General features: G+C 43.6%; 1 protein-coding gene and 1 long non-coding RNA gene across 2 annotated transcripts in view; one reads left to right on the top strand and one right to left on the bottom strand.

The window, feature by feature from the left end:
- LOC141762290 (leucine-rich repeat-containing G-protein coupled receptor 5-like) overlaps positions 1 to 18,425 on the top strand; it is a 57,762-nt gene that overhangs the window by 9,566 nt on the left and 29,771 nt on the right. Inside the window, exon 2 of the mRNA XM_074626345.1 lies at positions 7,431 to 7,502. Within this exon, the coding sequence (XP_074482446.1) occupies positions 7,431 to 7,502 (72 nt within the window). The remainder of the gene's footprint in view (positions 1 to 7,430; positions 7,503 to 18,425) is intronic.
- LOC141762293 (uncharacterized) overlaps positions 14,662 to 18,425 on the bottom strand; it is a 7,518-nt gene continuing 3,754 nt past the window's right edge. Inside the window, exon 3 of the long non-coding RNA XR_012592780.1 lies at positions 14,662 to 16,293. This is a non-coding gene — a long non-coding RNA (uncharacterized LOC141762293). The remainder of the gene's footprint in view (positions 16,294 to 18,425) is intronic.

Below are 18,425 nucleotides of genomic sequence, written 5' to 3'. Positions count from 1 at the left end.
ACAATAATGCACTAATATATGCAGAGAAGATGAGTAAACATGGCAGGTTTCAAACCTCTATGAACAAGACTTGGTCAAAACCGGGTATCTGTCTGGACCGTATATGGTCAGGATGTGAATTTGTGGCTAAATTGTTACACCGCTAGTCAGTGGTCATGTCTATAATGTTTTGTGAACAGTTTTTCCACTTATATCCTAGTGTTTGATTGAAAGACAACTTATAATGAAGCAAATGACATTCAGTAATAGTAAATGGTAACATTTACTAGTCAGTATATTATACATTTTATACAAGGTGAAAAGGTATTAGCATGACATACAGTATGCAAGGTTAAAAGTATTTCAGTTTTTTATTAAAGCATGTGTATCAAAAGCATTCATCATATAAGTGGTGTGTAACAATATATACACACTAAGTGAACGTTTATGTCATCATTGACGTTGTTGCTGCCATATTTATTCCTAGATGGAGTGTTAATGGAGCAGCTACAATGTTAGCATAGCCTGGCACTGATCGATCCGAACTCCATTCAGAATACAAGCATTTTAAAAGTTGTTTGCTTGTTGTGTTGCGGACAGACCTGACAAAGCATGAATTCAGACTTTTTACTAATCAGCATCATAATGTTGTTATTTCAGCATCATTTTGATCCATTTATTGCAATTAAATCACAGCACAGTCTGTTTATTTTGGGTTCGTACCGCAGTAGAGATGTGCAGCTTGCTAGATACAGATACAGTATGTGAATACAGCTCGTCGCTGGGTGACGTTATGAACCCAGACACGACGGCGTTTGGTTTTCTGACATATCTGGGACTTCCACAACATGTACAAAGCAGCAACAGTGGTTATTTCTGGAGGAAAGAGAGGCGAAAATTTGCTTCACGCTTGGTGTGAATGCACGGTAACAAAATACGAAGCACAACATAATGTAACTTAAACGAACAGAAACAATAGCACATGTACAACAACAGCACTATGTAATGATACATTAAACCGCTGACACGCTCCCCAGAAAACCTAAACACAGAACTGTTCTCCAGCTTTTCATTTAGAAAGAGCAATGACCAATAAGGAAACTCCAACAGTCGGCCGACCAATCCTGTAACTTCATCACTCAGTCAGTCAGTCAGTCACTCACTCAGTGACAGACTTTTGCGTTTGTAGGGCCGGCCCTCTGCGGTCCAGCCAAAAAACAGCTTTTAATAATGATGGAAATCCATTCAACATGTTAGTTAACCTCAAACAGGAACAAGAAACATCCTCAGGACACCTTTAAGTTCAATATCTCCTCCACAGTTTCATGTTTTAACCCTTTAGAGGAGCAGTGATGTGATATAATGAAACCTTCTCTACAGTTTCACGTGTTTTAACCCTTTAGAGGAGCAGTGATACTGTGATATAATGAAACCTTCTCTACAGTTTCAGCCTGTTTGTTTGCAGTATATGAATCAGATCTGTTGTTTGGTATCTGTTTCTTTGGGAGGAGGCAGCTCCAGTCTGACAGATCTCAGATCAGGGAATAAACCCCCCGCGTTCAGTCGCCCCGGGGGGCCCCGCCGACCCCCCCACCCCTCCCAGAAAGACTGAAAGAAAGGCAGAAAGAAAGAAAGAGAGAAAGAGGACAAAACCAGAGAGAGGCCTCGCTGTCACACTACACAACTCTCTTTTCTCTTTTCTCTCCGTCGCTGCACAGTTTGTCTTTCTGCGGCCCGCCGACATTTGAATAATCGACTGATATCCATCAGTTAGAGCCCGAGGAGACAACGCAACACACACACACACACACACACACACACACACACACACACACACACACACACACACACACACACACACAGAGAGAGAGAGAGAGCTTAGAGGGATAAAACACACAAACATAGTTAATGTATTCGTCTTCTCTTTCATCCTCTTCTTCTTCATACATCTCCTCCTCTTCTTCTTCTCTTCATTCCACAATAAAAACCTGAACTACAATAACAAAGTTCTGGGACTCAAACTGGGACTGACTCTGGACCACTTTGATTCTGGGACTTAAACTGGAAAAAGTCCAATAAAAAAACGGTGAATTATTTCAAATCAAAGTAAAAGTCTCGTAAAATTAAAGAGTTGTCACGTTATTTCAACTTAGAGTTATACTCATCTAAAAATCTGTATTTTTTGTTTCAAATTCTTCATCTGCTTGAAAGATTGTTCAGAAACAGCGGATGTATTTAGCTTTTGTTATAATGGATATAATGGACAGTACGATACAGTTTTACAGCTAAAAAACATCAGAGATGTTGAGATAAAAGTTTAAATAATTTTAGCAAAAAGTTGTGAGAAAAAAAGTTGTCATTTGAGAATAAAGTATTAAGAATTTTTAAAATTATTTTAAAATATATTTTTTTAATTTCAATTTACTGGAGTGAAATAACAACTTTAATTTACTTCATTCCCAAAATATTTCAATTTTATTCTCAAAATATTACGACTCCAATCTTGAAAATATTACCACTTTTTTTTATTTACTTGTGAAATTTTGCAACTTTACTCTTAAAGGGACTGTTTGTAACTTTTTACACGGATAAATCTACCAGGTCGGTTTCCCATGCGCGCTCGCATAAGCTGTTCAGACTCAGACTCCAACACAAACTACACGGAAGCATCAAAACCACAAAGTTATATCTAATGAAGCCCGTCTGTTAAACAGTGTCAACACTTCCTGCTCCAGCCCCCCGACCGCGGCCAGAAGACACAGGGGAGACCGTAGCTTTGGTCTCCAGGGCTGGAGTCTCTGCTCCTCTGCCTGCTTGCCTTCACCCACACACCACGCGTGTTTTCGCGCTCCACTCTTACGTTCATGTGTAGCTCTGAGAATATCTAGTGGACGTTTGTACAGAAATAAATGCTGCAGCTCCTCCAGACCAACAGAGGTTTCCCGTGTCCTGTGAAGTGACGGGGCTCCGCAGCGAAAAACTTTATCGTCTCAGACCAAAACTCCGGTGTCTCCCCTGTTCCCTCCGGCCGCGGTCGGGAGGCTGAGGCAGGAAAATCCAACACTAGGATCAGCATTGATTCATGGAGAGACCTTCGTCTGGTCAGCTAACATTACTGCCAAGCAGCTGAAATATAGAGTGATATTGTGCTTTTAGCTGACGTGTGTCGCCTCACTGTGTTGAGCAATGCTCGTTCATGTCTATGTAGAGCGAGCAAGTGCGAGCTGACTTTCGTTGACTTAACGGCCACAGGTGTCGCTGTGAACAAGCAATTCTGAAAGTTACAAACAGTCCCTTTAAATATTGAAATATTCTCATTTGTTTTTGTAAAGTTTTTACTTAATTCTTAAAATATTAGAACTTTTTTTGTAACAGTTGTAATATTTTAGTTACAATTTTTATATTTAAAAAAAAGATAACTATTTTCAAAATATTACAATTTTTAACTAAAATATTACAACTTTTAACTCAAATATTATAACTTTTTTCATGTAAAATATTTAACTTTTTTGCAAGATATTACGACGGGCGGGGGAAACAAAATGTAAAAAAGATCCTTAATATTTATTGTATTTCATTGTACCTGCTAAATGAATAAATACAAATTACCAAAAAATATATATATTAGGACTTTTTTTACTTGCTTTATTTGTGAAACAATACAACCTTATCTCGTTATATTAACGACTTTAATCTTGAAATATTACAACTTTATCCCCCATATATTTTTTTACTTTATTCGCACAACAATATAACTTTAATTTGAAAATATAAAGTGTTTTTTTCTAGTAAATCTTTGACTTTATTCTCAAAATATTACAACTTTTTCTCATATTATTTCTTAAAGTGACAACTTCTTTCTCTGAATGTTTTGACTTTATTCTCTAAACAGGTACTACTTCATCATTCAACATTGACTCTGTTTCAATTGAAAAGATGCCGAAATGTCCATAGAAACGTATTAAACTACTTCATATGTTCACTGTGTTCCAAACAGGAATATTTTCTACAAAATATGTGACACAACTCACTGAACAAGTGGTGAAATACAGAAATATATTGAATAGAAACGCTGACGAGTGGCTGATACATCCAGACATTTCAAAATAAAAGCTCTGTTGTCAGAGGACAGAATAATCTGAGCTGAGGTCATGTGACATCATAGGTTTTATCCAGCAGGGTAATCAGTGCTGGTTGTTAAAGCACAACCACGTTCATCATCATCATCATGATGTCCGTGATGTCTCATATCTCAGGATCAAAACACTGTTGTTGTCGTTGTCAGCCATCTTTATCTCTCTTCCTCTGCTTTAACTGCAAAAAGAAAGTAATTTACTGTTTTTAAAGCAGCAGTTTGTCTTTAAAGGTCCCATATTGTAAAAAGTGAGATTTTCATTTCTTTAATATCATAAAGTAGGTTTAAATGCTATATAAATACTGTGAAAGTATCAAAACACTCAATCAATGGAGAAATACACACAGCTCGTATTCAGAAATGGTGTGTTTGAAAAAAATGATTATGGTGTGATTTTTGTGTGGATATGTACCAAACAAAGATGTTTTATTAAAGGTCCCATATTATAAAAAAGGGAGATTTCATGTTTTTTATTATAAAGCAGGCTTAAGTCCTATAAAAATACTGTGAAAGTATCGAAACGCTCAATCCACAGAGAAATACACACAGCCCGTATTCAGAAACTCTGCATTTGAAACATGCTGTCTGGATTTCTGTCCATTTGTGATGTCACAAATTTACAATATTTAGACCCTTTACACAGATTTAAACATAAACATTCTAAATGTGTCCCAGTTTCTTCCTGTTGCAGTGTATGTGAATGTCATCAGCTGACAGGAAGTAAACATGGACCCAAGCTGTTGCCTAGCAACACAATTCTGTTGCAATTCCCTCAAAATGCGCTAAAACAGAGCGTTTCAGGCAGAGGGTAAATACCGGTATATTCAGGCAGACAGTATGAGGAAAATAAAGTTGTTTTTTTTAACATTACAGCATGTAAACATGTTCTCGCAGAAACACCAAATACAGTAGGTCATATAGAGGCATCAGTGTTTCATAAAACCTTATTTTAGTAACTTTAAGATATGCGACCACATGTAGAGAACATTACAGAGTAATGAACAACTTACTGTGTGAACACACACTCACTTCACATGTATATAAATATATAAATATATAGATATATATATATTTAGTGAGGTAATGAATGTGTGTTAAAGCAGTAAAAGCCAACCAGCCGTAACTCTGTTAGTCTGCTCAGAGTTAAACAAACCTGCTTCTGTTAATGTGTGTGTGTGTGTGTGTGTGTGTGTGTGTGTGTGTGTGTGTCTGTGTGTGTGTGTGTGTGTGTGTGTGTGTGTGTGTGTGTGTGTGTGTGTAGACTACCTGTTGTAACACACACACACACACACACACACACACACACACACACACACACACACACACATTAACAGGCTTTATGGAGTGTTGAGAAAGCTGCTTAACAACCGGTGTATTCAACCTGCAGACACACTCTCAGAGTGTGTGTGTGTGTGTGTGTGTGTGTGTGTGTGTGTGTGTGTGTGTGTGTGTGTGTTGGACAGAGGCCGTCTGTCTTCACGTCCTGTCTGAGAGAGACGTTACCTGTAGATAGAGATCAGACAACACAAAGGAGGTCAGATAAGGAGAGAGGGAGGAAGGAAGGAAGGAAGGAAGGACGTCATGTCTCCGTCGCTCTTGGCCAATCACAAACATTGATGTCACCTTGTTCTCACTGAAATCACCTTTTGAGTCGAGATTATTTTTGAGAAAGGCAACAACAGCTGTCAGTGTGTCAGTGTGCTGACTTGACTATGACTTGCCCCAAACTGCATGTGATTATCATAAAGTGGGCATGTCTGTAAAGGGGAGATTTGTGGGTACCCATAGAACCCATTTACATTCACTGATCTGGAGGTCAGAGGTCAAGGGACCCCTTTGAAAATGGACATGACAGTTTTTCCTCGCCAAAATTTAGCGTAAGTTTGCAGCGTTATTTAACCTCCTTGGTGACAAGCTAGTATGACATGGTTCATGGTTGGTGTTGACAGGTTTGAGGTCTGAGCCGCTACAGCCTCTTGAAGACGGTAATGTCAGTTGGGATCACTGGCGAGCTCAATAATTATAATCCAATAATATGCATTATGAGTACTTTTACTTTTGTTACCTTAAGTATATTTTGATGTTTTGATGGATTTTGACTTGTAACGGAGTATTTCTACACTGTGGTATTGCTACTTTAACTTAAAGGTCCCATATCGTGCTCATTTTCAGGTTCATAATTGAATTTTGTGTTTCTACTAAAACATGATTACATGCTGTAATGTTAAAAAAACAAAACTAAAAAACTATTTTCCTCATACTGTCGGCCTGAATATACCTGTATTCATCCTCTGTCTGAAACGCACCGTTTTAGTACATTGCAATGGAATGCAACAGAATTGCGTTGCTAGGCAACAGTTTGGGTTCATGTTTACTTCCTGTCAGCTGATGTCATTCACATACACTGCAACAGGAAATAAACTGGGACACATTTAGTATGTTTATGTTTAAAACCGTGTAATGGTGTAAATATTGTATATCTGTGACATCACAAATGGACAGAAATCCTAACGGCTTGTTTCAAACGCACAATTTCTGAATACGGGCTGTGTGTATTTCTCCGTATATTGAGCGATTTACGTATAGCATATACCGTATACTTTCACAGTATTTATATCGCACTTAAACCTGCTTTATAATATAAAAGACATGAAAATCGCACTTTCTACAATATGGGACCTTTAACCTAAGTAAATTCTATGAGTACTTCTTCCAGCTCTGCTGGAGAAACTCTGGTTTCATTCATTCTTTTCTCTTCTTGTTTTCCGTCTCTTTCCAGTAACTTCCACTCCGTCTTGTTTCTCACTCAGGTGTGTGTTGACTCTCACCGCCTCTTTGAAGGAGTGTGTGTGTGTTTGTGTGTTTGTGTGTGTGTGTGTGTGTGTGTGTGTGTGTGTGTGCGCTACCTGTGTTTATGAGTGGAAGCTTTGTCAAACTACATTTTTTTATATGTGAACTGTGTGTGTTGAATATAACGGACTCTCTGTGTCTCTTTAATGAGTCATTAATTCGGTGTTGATGTTACTAATTGACTGTTTTCATCAGGATGTTTCTTTATGGTCTAAAAATATGTGAACAAACTCCACTACAACCAGACTCCATTCATTTTTTTGTCATTTTATCGACTGAATATAAATCCTGGAGTGTTGGCGGTGTTTGAACGTCCTTTTGCTCATAATATTTACATACTACTCAAGTAAGGTTTTGAATGCAGGACTTTTACTTGTACTGGAGTATTTCCACAGCGTGGTATTAGTACTTTTACTGCAGTAAAGGATCTGAATACTTCTTCTTGTCTCTCTCTTTGTGTCTGCAGTGATCTCAGTATGAATAATCTCACCGTGTTGTCCAGCGGCGCTCTGACCAACCTGCACTTCCTGGAGGAGCTGTGAGTCACATACACACACACGCACGCACGCACGCCAGACGCACACACACACACACACACACACACACACACACACATACTTTAAGAGGTGATGACATCACTTTACTTCCTCAACACCTGCAGGAATTCTGGGAATCTCAGCGTGAATCCGGAGCAGAAAAGCTTCACGACAGCTTGTTGTAATTTATAATTTATCTCAATTTCCAACACCACTTACAATATATAATAATATATTAATATGATATATATAATAGGGCTGACCCGAATGCTACCATTGCAGTGCTGATCGACAGACAGAAGAACATGTCAGCCTGCAGCACCGCGCCGCGAAACTTCCAATACCTTCGAATATTTCTCACCAAAGCTTCGAAGCTCAAAAAATGGTACTCGGTACAGCCCTACTACGTATATAATGCCTTATATAACAAACCATAGTTCATGAAAATCGGGTCTAAATCAAGTGACCAACAGTCGATGAGATCAGACGCCATACAGCAGTCCGTGTGGGTGTGTTCGCATTGAAATCGACCAATCATATGAGGGCCGGTGCCTCTCTTGGTTTCCGCCCCGGAATTGTCAAACGTCAGGTCGTTTCGCCCGACAAGCAGACTCTCTCTCTCTCTCTCTCTCTCGCTCGCCCGGGCGCGTCGGCTTCTCTGTTTGCTCTCAGCTTCCTGTACAACTCTCCGTTGTTGAATCGGTGCGCAGAGTGGCAGTTAATATCGTAAGTTATGTCCATAACTATGGATCTATGAGACCGAAGGATGACCGTCACCACGGTCTTCACCTTGAATGAAGCCATTCTTCTTCCTATCTGCGAGACCATAATATCAACAAAGTCATGTGACTGACCTTAAGAGGCTGGCCGTAGGTTATAAAGCAACCGGAAAACCATGCCTCTTCCTCCTGCCTGGAACGCCTCAGCCCGTTCTGAGCAACAAGAGATGGTGACGGTCATCCTTCGGTCTCATAGATCCATAGTTATGGACATAACTTACGATCTATTTCGACCTCACTCTGACCGTCACCACGGTCTTCACCTTGGATGACTAATATCAACATTGTCGCGAGGAACGGAAGATTCACCAACATGCTCGGCGGCCGACATAAGAACTGTGGAGCCAATTGCCGTAGACGTCACATTGACTCTATAAAACCTTGCAAACGTGCATGGAGTACTCCATGATGCTGCTGCACAAATGTCCCCAACAGCAACTCCCTTTAGAGCTGCCCATGAAGTGGCCACACTGCGTGTGGAGTGGGCCACCAGACCTTCTGGGACTGGGAAATCTTGGTTAGAGTAAGCCTGAGAAATTGTCTCCACCAACCAGTGGGACAGACGCTGCTTAGACAGGGGGTGACCAAACTTCTTGCCCCCATAACAAACGAACAGCTGAGTGTGTGCCTGCCTCAGCGTCCGAGTACGATCAACATAGGCCTTCAGTGCCCTTACTGGACACAATGTATGAAGAGCCGCTCCCTCTTGGCAAGATGGATCAGGTTGGAATGTTTCCATTTCAATAGCCTGATTCACTGTCTGAGGGCTTACCACTTTAGGGAGGAAGAACGGGTTCGGCCACAGGGACACCCCTGCATATTCTGCTCTCCACCTCAAGCACTCGCTGCTCACAGACAGTGCGTGTAGCTCGCTCACCCTCTTGGCAGAGCAAATGGCCAAAAGGAATGCAGTCTTGTGTGACAGAAACTTAAAATCTGACTGTTCCAGTGGTTCGTATGGGGCTGTAGCCAAGGACCTCAACACCAAAGGTAGGTCCGATGATGGAGCCCGTAAACTACTGCCTGGGGGCGCAGACGGTTAGCACCTTTCAGAAACTGGGACACTATGGGGTGTTTTCAAGTACCAAAGCCACCAAGTACCAAAGCCACCGGGCAGGTGACGGGATCTGCCCCTTTATGGTGGCACCACGATGAGAACAACTTCCACCTTTGCTTGTAATTGTAGCGTGTGGAGGGTGCTCTAGCATTATCTATGGTCTCCCGAACAGCGTCACTCAGGTCATGAGAGACGGACTGAGAAGGGGCCAAGCCCACAGCTGCATAACAGCTGGCTTGGGATACCAAATTTTTCCTCCCGCCTGGGACAGAAGGTCCGCCCTGAGTGGCAAGGGCCAAGGTCGGCCGTGAACCAGGCGAAGGAGGGCCGGAAACCAATGTCTCCCCGGCCACCGTGGGGCTACCAACAGAACCTTGTAGTGCCCCCGGTTGATTCTGTCCAACACATGAGGAATCAATGGTAGTGGGGGAAAAGCGTACAGTAACCCCTTCGGCCACTCGTGAGACAGAGCATCCAGGCCCAGAGGACCGCCTGGAGGCCTCAGGGAAAACCACAGCTGGCAATGGGCTGTCTCCTTGGATGCGAACAGATCTACCTGAGCCATGCCAAATTGAGTCGACAAACTCGCCACCACCTCTGGGTGTAGTCTCCATTCCCCCGGGAGAGGCCCCGATCTGGAGAGGAGGTCTGCAGCCCGATTCAGCACCCCTGGTACATAGACAGCCTTTAGCGAGGCCAGACGTGGAAAAGCCCAAGGCAGAAGCCTCTGTGCAACCTTGAGGCAACGCAGAGACTTCGTGCCTCCTTGATGATTGACATGGTAAACTGCGGCAGAGCTGTCCGACTTCACCAGGACATGCCTGCCGCGTATGAATGGGAGAAAGGCCCTGAGAGCCAGATGCACAGCCCTCAGCTCGAGCACATTGATGTGTTTGGTGTCCCATGGAGGTTTCCAAACACCTCTCGCCATTCTGCCCTCCCAGACTGCTCCCCCAGCCTGTCATGGAGGCATCTGTGGACACCAAAGTCCTCCTTGAAGGCAGATTGCCCAAGGGTACACCTTGTGTGAGCAACTTGTGGTCCCTCCATGGGCTCAGAGCTCTCTGACATGACTGAGTCACTCTGAGCTTCACATGCCTGTCCCTCCGTGGATGGAGGTTGAACGCATTCAGCCACCGCTGTAGGGGCCGAGCCCTGAGCAGGCCCAGCGGAATCACCAACACTGCTGCTGATATCAACCCCAGCAGTCTCTGAAAGTGAACCAACTGTAGGCGTTTGCCCAGTCGGAAGATACGCAAGACCGTTAGGATTCTCGCAACCCTCTGAGGGGTAAGAGACGCCTTCATCATAAGTGAGTTCAGGCAAAGTCCCAAGAATACTGTTTCCTGCCTCGGTTCGAGGTTGCTTTTCTTTAAGTTCACCCTGAAACCAAGGGATTGGACATGAGCTAAGACCCTCTCGGTATGCTGCATGACCTGTTCGCGAGATGAAGCGCAGACCAGCCAGTCGTCCAGGTATGGCAGGATCTTTAAGCCTGCCCTCTGGAGTGGTGACAGAGCGGCTGCTACCACTCGGGTGAAAACTCTCGGAGAAAGGGAGAGACCAAACGGAAGGACCTTGAACTCGTAAGCTTGCCCTTGAAATGCGAACCGTAGAAACTGCCAATGTGCCCGACAAATGGGGACGTGGAAGTACGCGTCTTTTAGATCGATAGTGGTGAACCATTCCCCTTGCTCTATCGACTCTAGAATGTGCCGTGTGTGCAGCATTCTGAACGGCAGAACCTTTATGTAAGTATTTAGGCGCCGGAGGTCCAGGATGGGACGTATCCCACCATCCTTTTTGGGAACAAGGAAATATGTTGAATAAAAGCCAGCTTGCTGTTCGCTGGGCCTTACCTTCGCAATTACTTTCTTCTGAAGGAGGATTGCAATCTCCTCGGACAGAACTTTTGCCTGGACTGGGTCCTTGACCAACGTCATCTGGACCCTGGAAAAAGGTGGGGGCCGCCGCCGAAATTGAATTCTGTAACCCCTTGCAACAGTAGCCACTACCCAGGGGTCTGAGACTTCCTTCTCCCAGCTGTCCAGGCGTAGCTGGGAGTGAACCTTGGCGGCTGCCCCACCACTCCTATGCAGAGGCCCCCTGGGTCCCTGGACCCTTGGGGGGGCGTCTCCTTTGAGGAGCCCCTCTTGCTGTAGGCCGGGGCTGAAACCCTTGATGCTGCAGTCGCAGTCTTCCTGCAGCATCACCCGAACCTTGTGCACCTGAGCCCTGGCGCCTGCCACGCATCCAGGGCTCTGGATGACCCCAGGCAGCCTGGAATTGGTGCTGCTGGCCCGTTGGTCTCTGCCTCGTCGCTGCAGGCCGACTGAATGTGCGCTGCACGCTCTCTCGAGTACGCAGAGACTGTTCAGCTTTCTCCAAGACACTCTGGGAGTCAGAGTGAAAGACTCTACCTGGTACCACCGGCATGTTGGTAAGCTCCTTCCTGATGTTCTCGGGGAGGGTTGTCTGAGCTAGCCAGATCTGTCTGCGGGCCATCATGGCTGACGACATAGCGGAACCGATGTCACGAGTAAGCTGAGAGTGTGTGGACAGGGCCGCATCTATCAGGTTTCTGGTGTCCTGATCACCCGCACTAGCGGTCCTTCTGAGCGCTGCTAACAAGAGAGCGAGTGCATTTCCTGCACGCGCCGCGCGTGCGGCTGCATTATAGGACCTACAAACCAAGTGGTCTGTCTTCTTGCACTCCTTACGAGGACAGTGTGGATTAGTGGTCACCCTATCTGGGCCTAGAGGGGTTAAAGCTGCCATTTCCCTCTCTACAGGCGGCATATCGCCCAAACCAGACTCATGGGGGTACTGTGCCTTGGCTAGCCTCCTGCACCCCGAATTAAACTGAGGGGCGCTACCAGGATTATTCCATGACCTCCTTAACATCTGACAATAATCCTCGGCTGCAGGAATAGTCACTGAGGGGCGAGACTGCGAGATGCCAGCCCAGACTCCCTCCGATGAGCTAGGGGCTTCAATTGGAATTGAAAGGCCCATAATCTTAGCCGCACTCAAAACCTTTGAAAACACATCACTGGGAACAGAATCGCCAGTACCATCGTCTACGGACGCAGACTCACCTGTGTGAGATAGGCTAAGGCAATGTGACTCTTCAATCTCTGCAATCTCTGGGTGACCCTCGTCCTCCAAGAGAGAACCCTGAGCATAAAGTGATATAGCATCAGGGTGATCTGTCTGATGTTCTTCATATGCCGGCAAGTCCCTAGGGGAGATCCCCTCCGAACAAGCCGCAGTCAGTGGAGCTGCTCTCTGAGCTTCCATTCTACTCACCCTGTCTGCCAGACCACGAATGGCGGCCAGGATTTGACACTGAGTATCCTCCTGCCCCCCTGCCCCATCTACAGGTGGGGCTGGACTCTGCAGTGGCGGAGAGTTAGTCTCTGTGGCACGTTTTTTTCCCTGCCCCTGGGACTGCCCCTGTTTACGCTTGCGGGAGCGGTTTTCCGTGCGACGCTCTCGTTCCCTACTAGGGGTAGCAGCTGCCGCAGTGTGTTGGGAATGCCCCTCAAGCCTAGCCCTTCGGGCCCTTTCCTCCAGAGGCAGATCAATGGCTGCTGGACATGGGCAATCAACGTCATCCATTAAATGCGCCATGCCCAAACAAGACGGACACTCACGGTGACCGTCGCGAATGTCCATGGCTGCCCCACAGAACCGACAAGTCTGGGGAGCCATAATAGTACCAATTAACCCCTCCTGCTGCGAACAGTAGTCAATGGGGATATATGCTCACTGGCTCAAAGGTATAAACAAAAATACTGCTCATAAGAACTAAAAATCACCCCTTTCCTGTACGCGGACGTACAAGGGGGAACAAATAACCAAACCCACCTACTGCGCACAGAGGTTTAAGGGAAAAATGAAAACGCCCTTTAAAACACAAGGGGAATGCAAGGCAAAATCCTTGGCTAAATAAAATATGCCAAAGGGGGATTCGAACCCCGGCCTACCGCGGTAAGAGCGCCCGCTCTACCGGGTGAGCTATAACACTCAATGAGCTGATTATCGGCACGCCACTATTTAAATAAAGAACACCACTCGTGTACGCACGTGTACGAAGTGTGAAACAGAAAACTTAATTTGCGAAACAGCTGGAAGCAGTAACTCTGCAACTGCTTCCAAGAGGAGAATAAGCAAAGCTACTCACCCAAACGCCAACTTACGCAAAAACGCCAAACAGGCTATGGGGTAATCAGCCGCAGGTGATATCATTTATCTTACCTGCAACAAACAGAGAGTTACATACAGAACTCACGGGAAAAACCACAGAAATCCTCAGGGACACAAGGCACCTGCACACTAAAGTGACGGATTATTGGCTTCCCGACATACTTACCGGTCTCCGATGAGGCGAGAAAGGCAAAGAGGAAGAGGCATGGTTTTCCGGTTGCTTTATAACCTACGGCCAGCCTCTTAAGGTCAGTCACATGACTTTGTTGATATTATGGTCTCGCAGATAGGAAGAAGAATGGCTTCATTCAAGGTGAAGACCGTGGTGACGGTCAGAGTGAGGTCGAAATAGATCTACGGGTGTGAAATAATATAATTTTCTCATGAGCATGTTTTATTGCGCTTAAATAACTTTAGAAAAAAGAAAAAAAGAATATTATGTGAAAAAGTTGTAATTTGAGAATAAAGTATTACGTCGAGTATTTAACTACATATTTTACTTTATTGGAGTGATATAATGACTTCAATCTAAAAAGGTCAGCTAAAAGCACAATATCACTCTATATTTCAGCTGCTTGGCAGTAATGTTAGCTGACCAGACGAAGGTCTCTCCATGAATCAATGCTGATCCTAGTGTTGGCTTTTCCTGCCTCAGCCTCCCGACCACGGCCGGAGGGAAACACCGGCACCCGATCAGAGACGATAACGGCTCCTCCAGACCAACAGAGGTTTCCCGTGTCTTGTGAAGTGACGGGGACCGCAGCGAGAAACGTTTCTTTCTTCTAAGCAGCATTTATTTATTCACTAGATATTCTCAGAGTTACTAACTCTTCTGCAGTGTGGAGTGTGCGCGCATGAACGTGAAGTGGAGCGAGCTGAGTGAAGGCAGGCAGAGGAGCAGAGGAGCAGAGTACAGCATACTCCGGCCCTGGAGACCAAAGCTACGGTCTCCCCTGCGTCCTCCGACCGCGGCCAACACTGTTTAACAGACGGGATTCACTAGATAGAGCTTTGCGGTTTTGGTGCTTCCGTGAAGTTTGTGTTGGAGTCTTGTCTGAACAGCGTAGCCACACAAACAGTGACAAACAGTCCCTTTAAAGGGGACATATGCTCATCTTCAGGTTCATGTTTGTATTTTGGGTTTCTACTAGAACATGTTTACATGCTTTAATGTTCAAACAACACATTATTTTCCTCATACTGTCTGGTTGAATATACCTGTATTAATACTCTATCAGAAACGCTCCGTTTTAGTGCATTTCAACGGAATGGCAACGGAATTGCGTTGCTAGGAAACAGGTCCTTGTTTACTTCCTGTCAGCTGATGTCATTCACATACACTGCAACCAGGAATAAAGTGGTACACATTTAGAATGTTTACATTTAAAACTGTGAAATTGTCTAAATATTCTAAATATTCTAAATGTGTCCCAGTTTATTCCTGTTGCAGTGTATGCGAATGTCATCAGCTGACAGGAAGTAAACATGGACCCAAGCTGTTGCCTAGCAACACAATTCTGTTGCCATTCCGTCGAAATGCGCTAAAACAGAGCGTTTCAGACGGAGGGTAAATATAGGTATATTGAGGCAGACAGTATGAGGAAAATAAAGTTGTTTTTAACATTACAGCATGTAAACATGTTCTAGTAGAAATACATTTTATTTCAAATTGATACACATTTCACCTTTAACAAATATTGTGCCTTCTGCAATTTGAAAATTGTAGTAGGCCATATTTTGATAACTTCTCGATTAATTATTCAGACTGCGATGTTGCACTTTTTTGAGTTAGTTGAAAGCAAGTATCAGTCGAAAACTACACTTTGAAATTTAACTATTTTTCAATAGTTAAAATAATTACAATATTTTACTATAAATTATTTTTTGATTGCCATTTTTTGTGTTCAGTTCAATGTTCACATTTTTCAATAAAAGAATGTTGGAAATAATTTCCTTTCAAGGCAGAGCTGAGTACACTTTAAAGGTCTCATATTGTAAAAAGTAAGATTTTCATATCTTTTATATTATAAAGCAGGTTTTAGTTCTATATAAATACTGTGAAAGTAGCGAAATGCTCAATATACGTAGAAATACACACAACTAGTTTTCAGAAATTGTGTGTTTGAAACAAGCTGTCAGGATTTCTGTCTATTTGTGATGTCACAAATATACAATATTTAGACCATTACACAGTTTTAAACATAAACATTCTAAATGTGTCCCAGTTTATTTCCTGTTGCAGTGTATGTAAATAACATCAGCTGACAGGAAGTAAACACGGACCCAAAGTGTTGTTTAGCAACGCAATTCCGTTGAAATGAGCTAAAACGGAGCGTTTCAGACAGAGGATAAATACAGGTATATTCAGGCAGACAGTAGAAGGAAAATATTTTTTTTTTAACATTACAGCATGTAAACATGTTCTAGTAGAAACACAAAATACAAGTATGAACCTGAAAATGAGCACGATATGGGACCTTTAATATCTGTTCATTTATCACATTGTGATATTATAACGTTATCGCATATTGTCCTCATATCGTGCTGTCCTACCCCTGACCCTTCATGAGGTCTGTCTCAGAGTGTCTTCTATCACGTAGTACAGACCTGGAGTCCAGAGGGTGGACATCTGGATTCATCAGCCAGAGACGTGTGATTGACGTTTGGCGTTTAGCGTTGATCTGAAGTCATGAACATGTTGATGCTTCAGAGTATCGACGTTTCGATCCTCAGATTTCTTCATGAACTCTGGTTAGAGAGAGATGGATGTTAGTCGCTGAGGGTGTCTGAGGGGACGACCGGCTCAGATATCTGTGACGATACGATATGTAATCTCATCTAGCGGCAGTGTCACCTCACGTATGAACACTGTCGGAACACTGAACTCTGCAGACAGACAGACAGACAGACAGGTAGAGAGACGGGTAGAGAGACAGACAGACGGGTAGAGAGACAGATAGTCAGACCAGAGACCACATGGAGGTAGAGGAGGTTGAACAGCTGACCTCACAGAGACCTGAACATGAGTCTGACTGCTGTTCTGCTCTGCTGCCAGCTGTGTGTGTGTGTGTGTGTGTGTGTGTGTGTGTGGTTGTGTGATATTTGTCACCGTGGCGTGAGAAACGTCACTACGGCGATAGGACACCGCAGAGGTGCATGCTGGGTACATGCGGACTGGCTGAACTCTGTTTGGCCTCTGAAGACAAACAGACCTGCAGGACCCAGAACAGACCAGACTGGGTTTACTGGGGGACAGAACAGACCAGTGGTCTCTACTGGTTTTACACTGGAGACTGACTGGGTTAACTGGGGACAGAACAGACCAGTGGTCTCTACTGGTTTTACACTGGAGACTGACTGGGTTTACTGGGGACAGAACAGACCAGTGGTCTCTACTGGTTTTACAGTGGAGACTGACTGGGTTTACTGGGGACAGAACAGACCAGTGGTCTCTACTGGTTTTACAGTGGAGACTGACTGGGTTTACTGGAGACAAAGATATCTCACCATAACACACATTTGACTGTTGATAAGTAACTAATCAGAAGATAGTATTCCTGTTTTTTGAAGTTATTCATTGTTATGTTTATCAGTTGTTATGTAATTTATATCTATTATATGATTTATTTTATTTGTTAAATTGTTTATTTTTTTTTACCAGAAAGTAGTTAGCATTTTATCACTTCCTGTTCCCTTGTCTGGTTAGATGTCTGAAATAAGGTCCGTGATTGACATAAGCTGAAGAGATTTTAACGAAGCAAATGTCTTCCACCAAATGAAAATGACTTATCAGCTCATTAGATGTGCGTTATCGCTCGCTATAAAGCAAAACCTGTTCTGACATGTTGTCAAACTGAATGAACATTACGTTTTGAACACAAACTAAATTTCTTCTTTAAGTTTAGGCAACAAAACTTCTTAGTTAAGTTTAGGGAAAAGCATTGTGTTTTGGCTTGAAATAACTACGTTTGAAAAGTGAAAATTAAACTTAAAGGGACTGTTTGTAACTTCTTACACGTATAAATCATTGCAGGTCGGTGTCCCATGCGTGCTCGCGTGTCGCTACGCTGTTCAGACTCAGACTCCAACACAAACTACATGGAAGCACCAAAACCTCTTGGTTGTATCTAGTGAAGCCCGTCTGTCTCCGACCAAAACTCTGGTGTCTCTCCTGTTCCCTCCGGCTGCCGTCGGGAGGCTGAGGCAGGAAAAGCCGACACTAGGATCAGCATTGATTCATGGAGAAACCTTGGTCTGGTCAGCTAACATTACTGCCAAGCAGCTGAAATATAGAGTGATATTGTGGTTTTAGCTGACGTGTGTCGCCTCACTGTTTTGAGTGATGCTCGTTCATGTCTATGTAGAGCGAGCACAAGTGCGAGCAAAAGGACGCTGACTTTCGTTGAGTTTACGGCCACAGATGTCGCTGTTAACAAGCAATTTCTGACATTACATAGAGTCCCTTTAAGGTTGTGAAGACAAAGACAACTACAATAGGTGAAATTAAACGTCTGAAATAAGGTCTGTGGTTAACACATGCTGAAGAGATTTTAACATTTTGTTCTACGATATAAAATACATCAATAAATACCCCACTGGAGAATTTTGAAGCTCTTTTGTGTCGGTTGCTAACAAGTGTCTAAATGAGACTACTAAATGTCATCACGCCGACCGACTCGTCCTCCTTTACAGCCTCGTTGTGTATACTCATGTATCTCATGTGACCGTGGTGTAGTTCGTCTATAGCCTCACGTTAGCTTTTTACTTCTGGTGATTGCGTTCACACTTCAAAATCGTAAGTGGTGTTCATTTGTGGAGATTATCTTACTGAACACAATGTGTAAATATCATAAACGTGTGTTTGCCACAGAGCTTATTTT

This window comes from Sebastes fasciatus, chromosome 23, assembly GCF_043250625.1.
Source record: "Sebastes fasciatus isolate fSebFas1 chromosome 23, fSebFas1.pri, whole genome shotgun sequence".
In the NCBI taxonomy this organism is placed as follows: Eukaryota; Metazoa; Chordata; class Actinopteri; order Perciformes; family Sebastidae; genus Sebastes; species Sebastes fasciatus.
The sequence above is the reverse complement of the archived record's forward strand: the minus strand, read 5'-3'. Positions and strand labels throughout refer to the sequence as shown.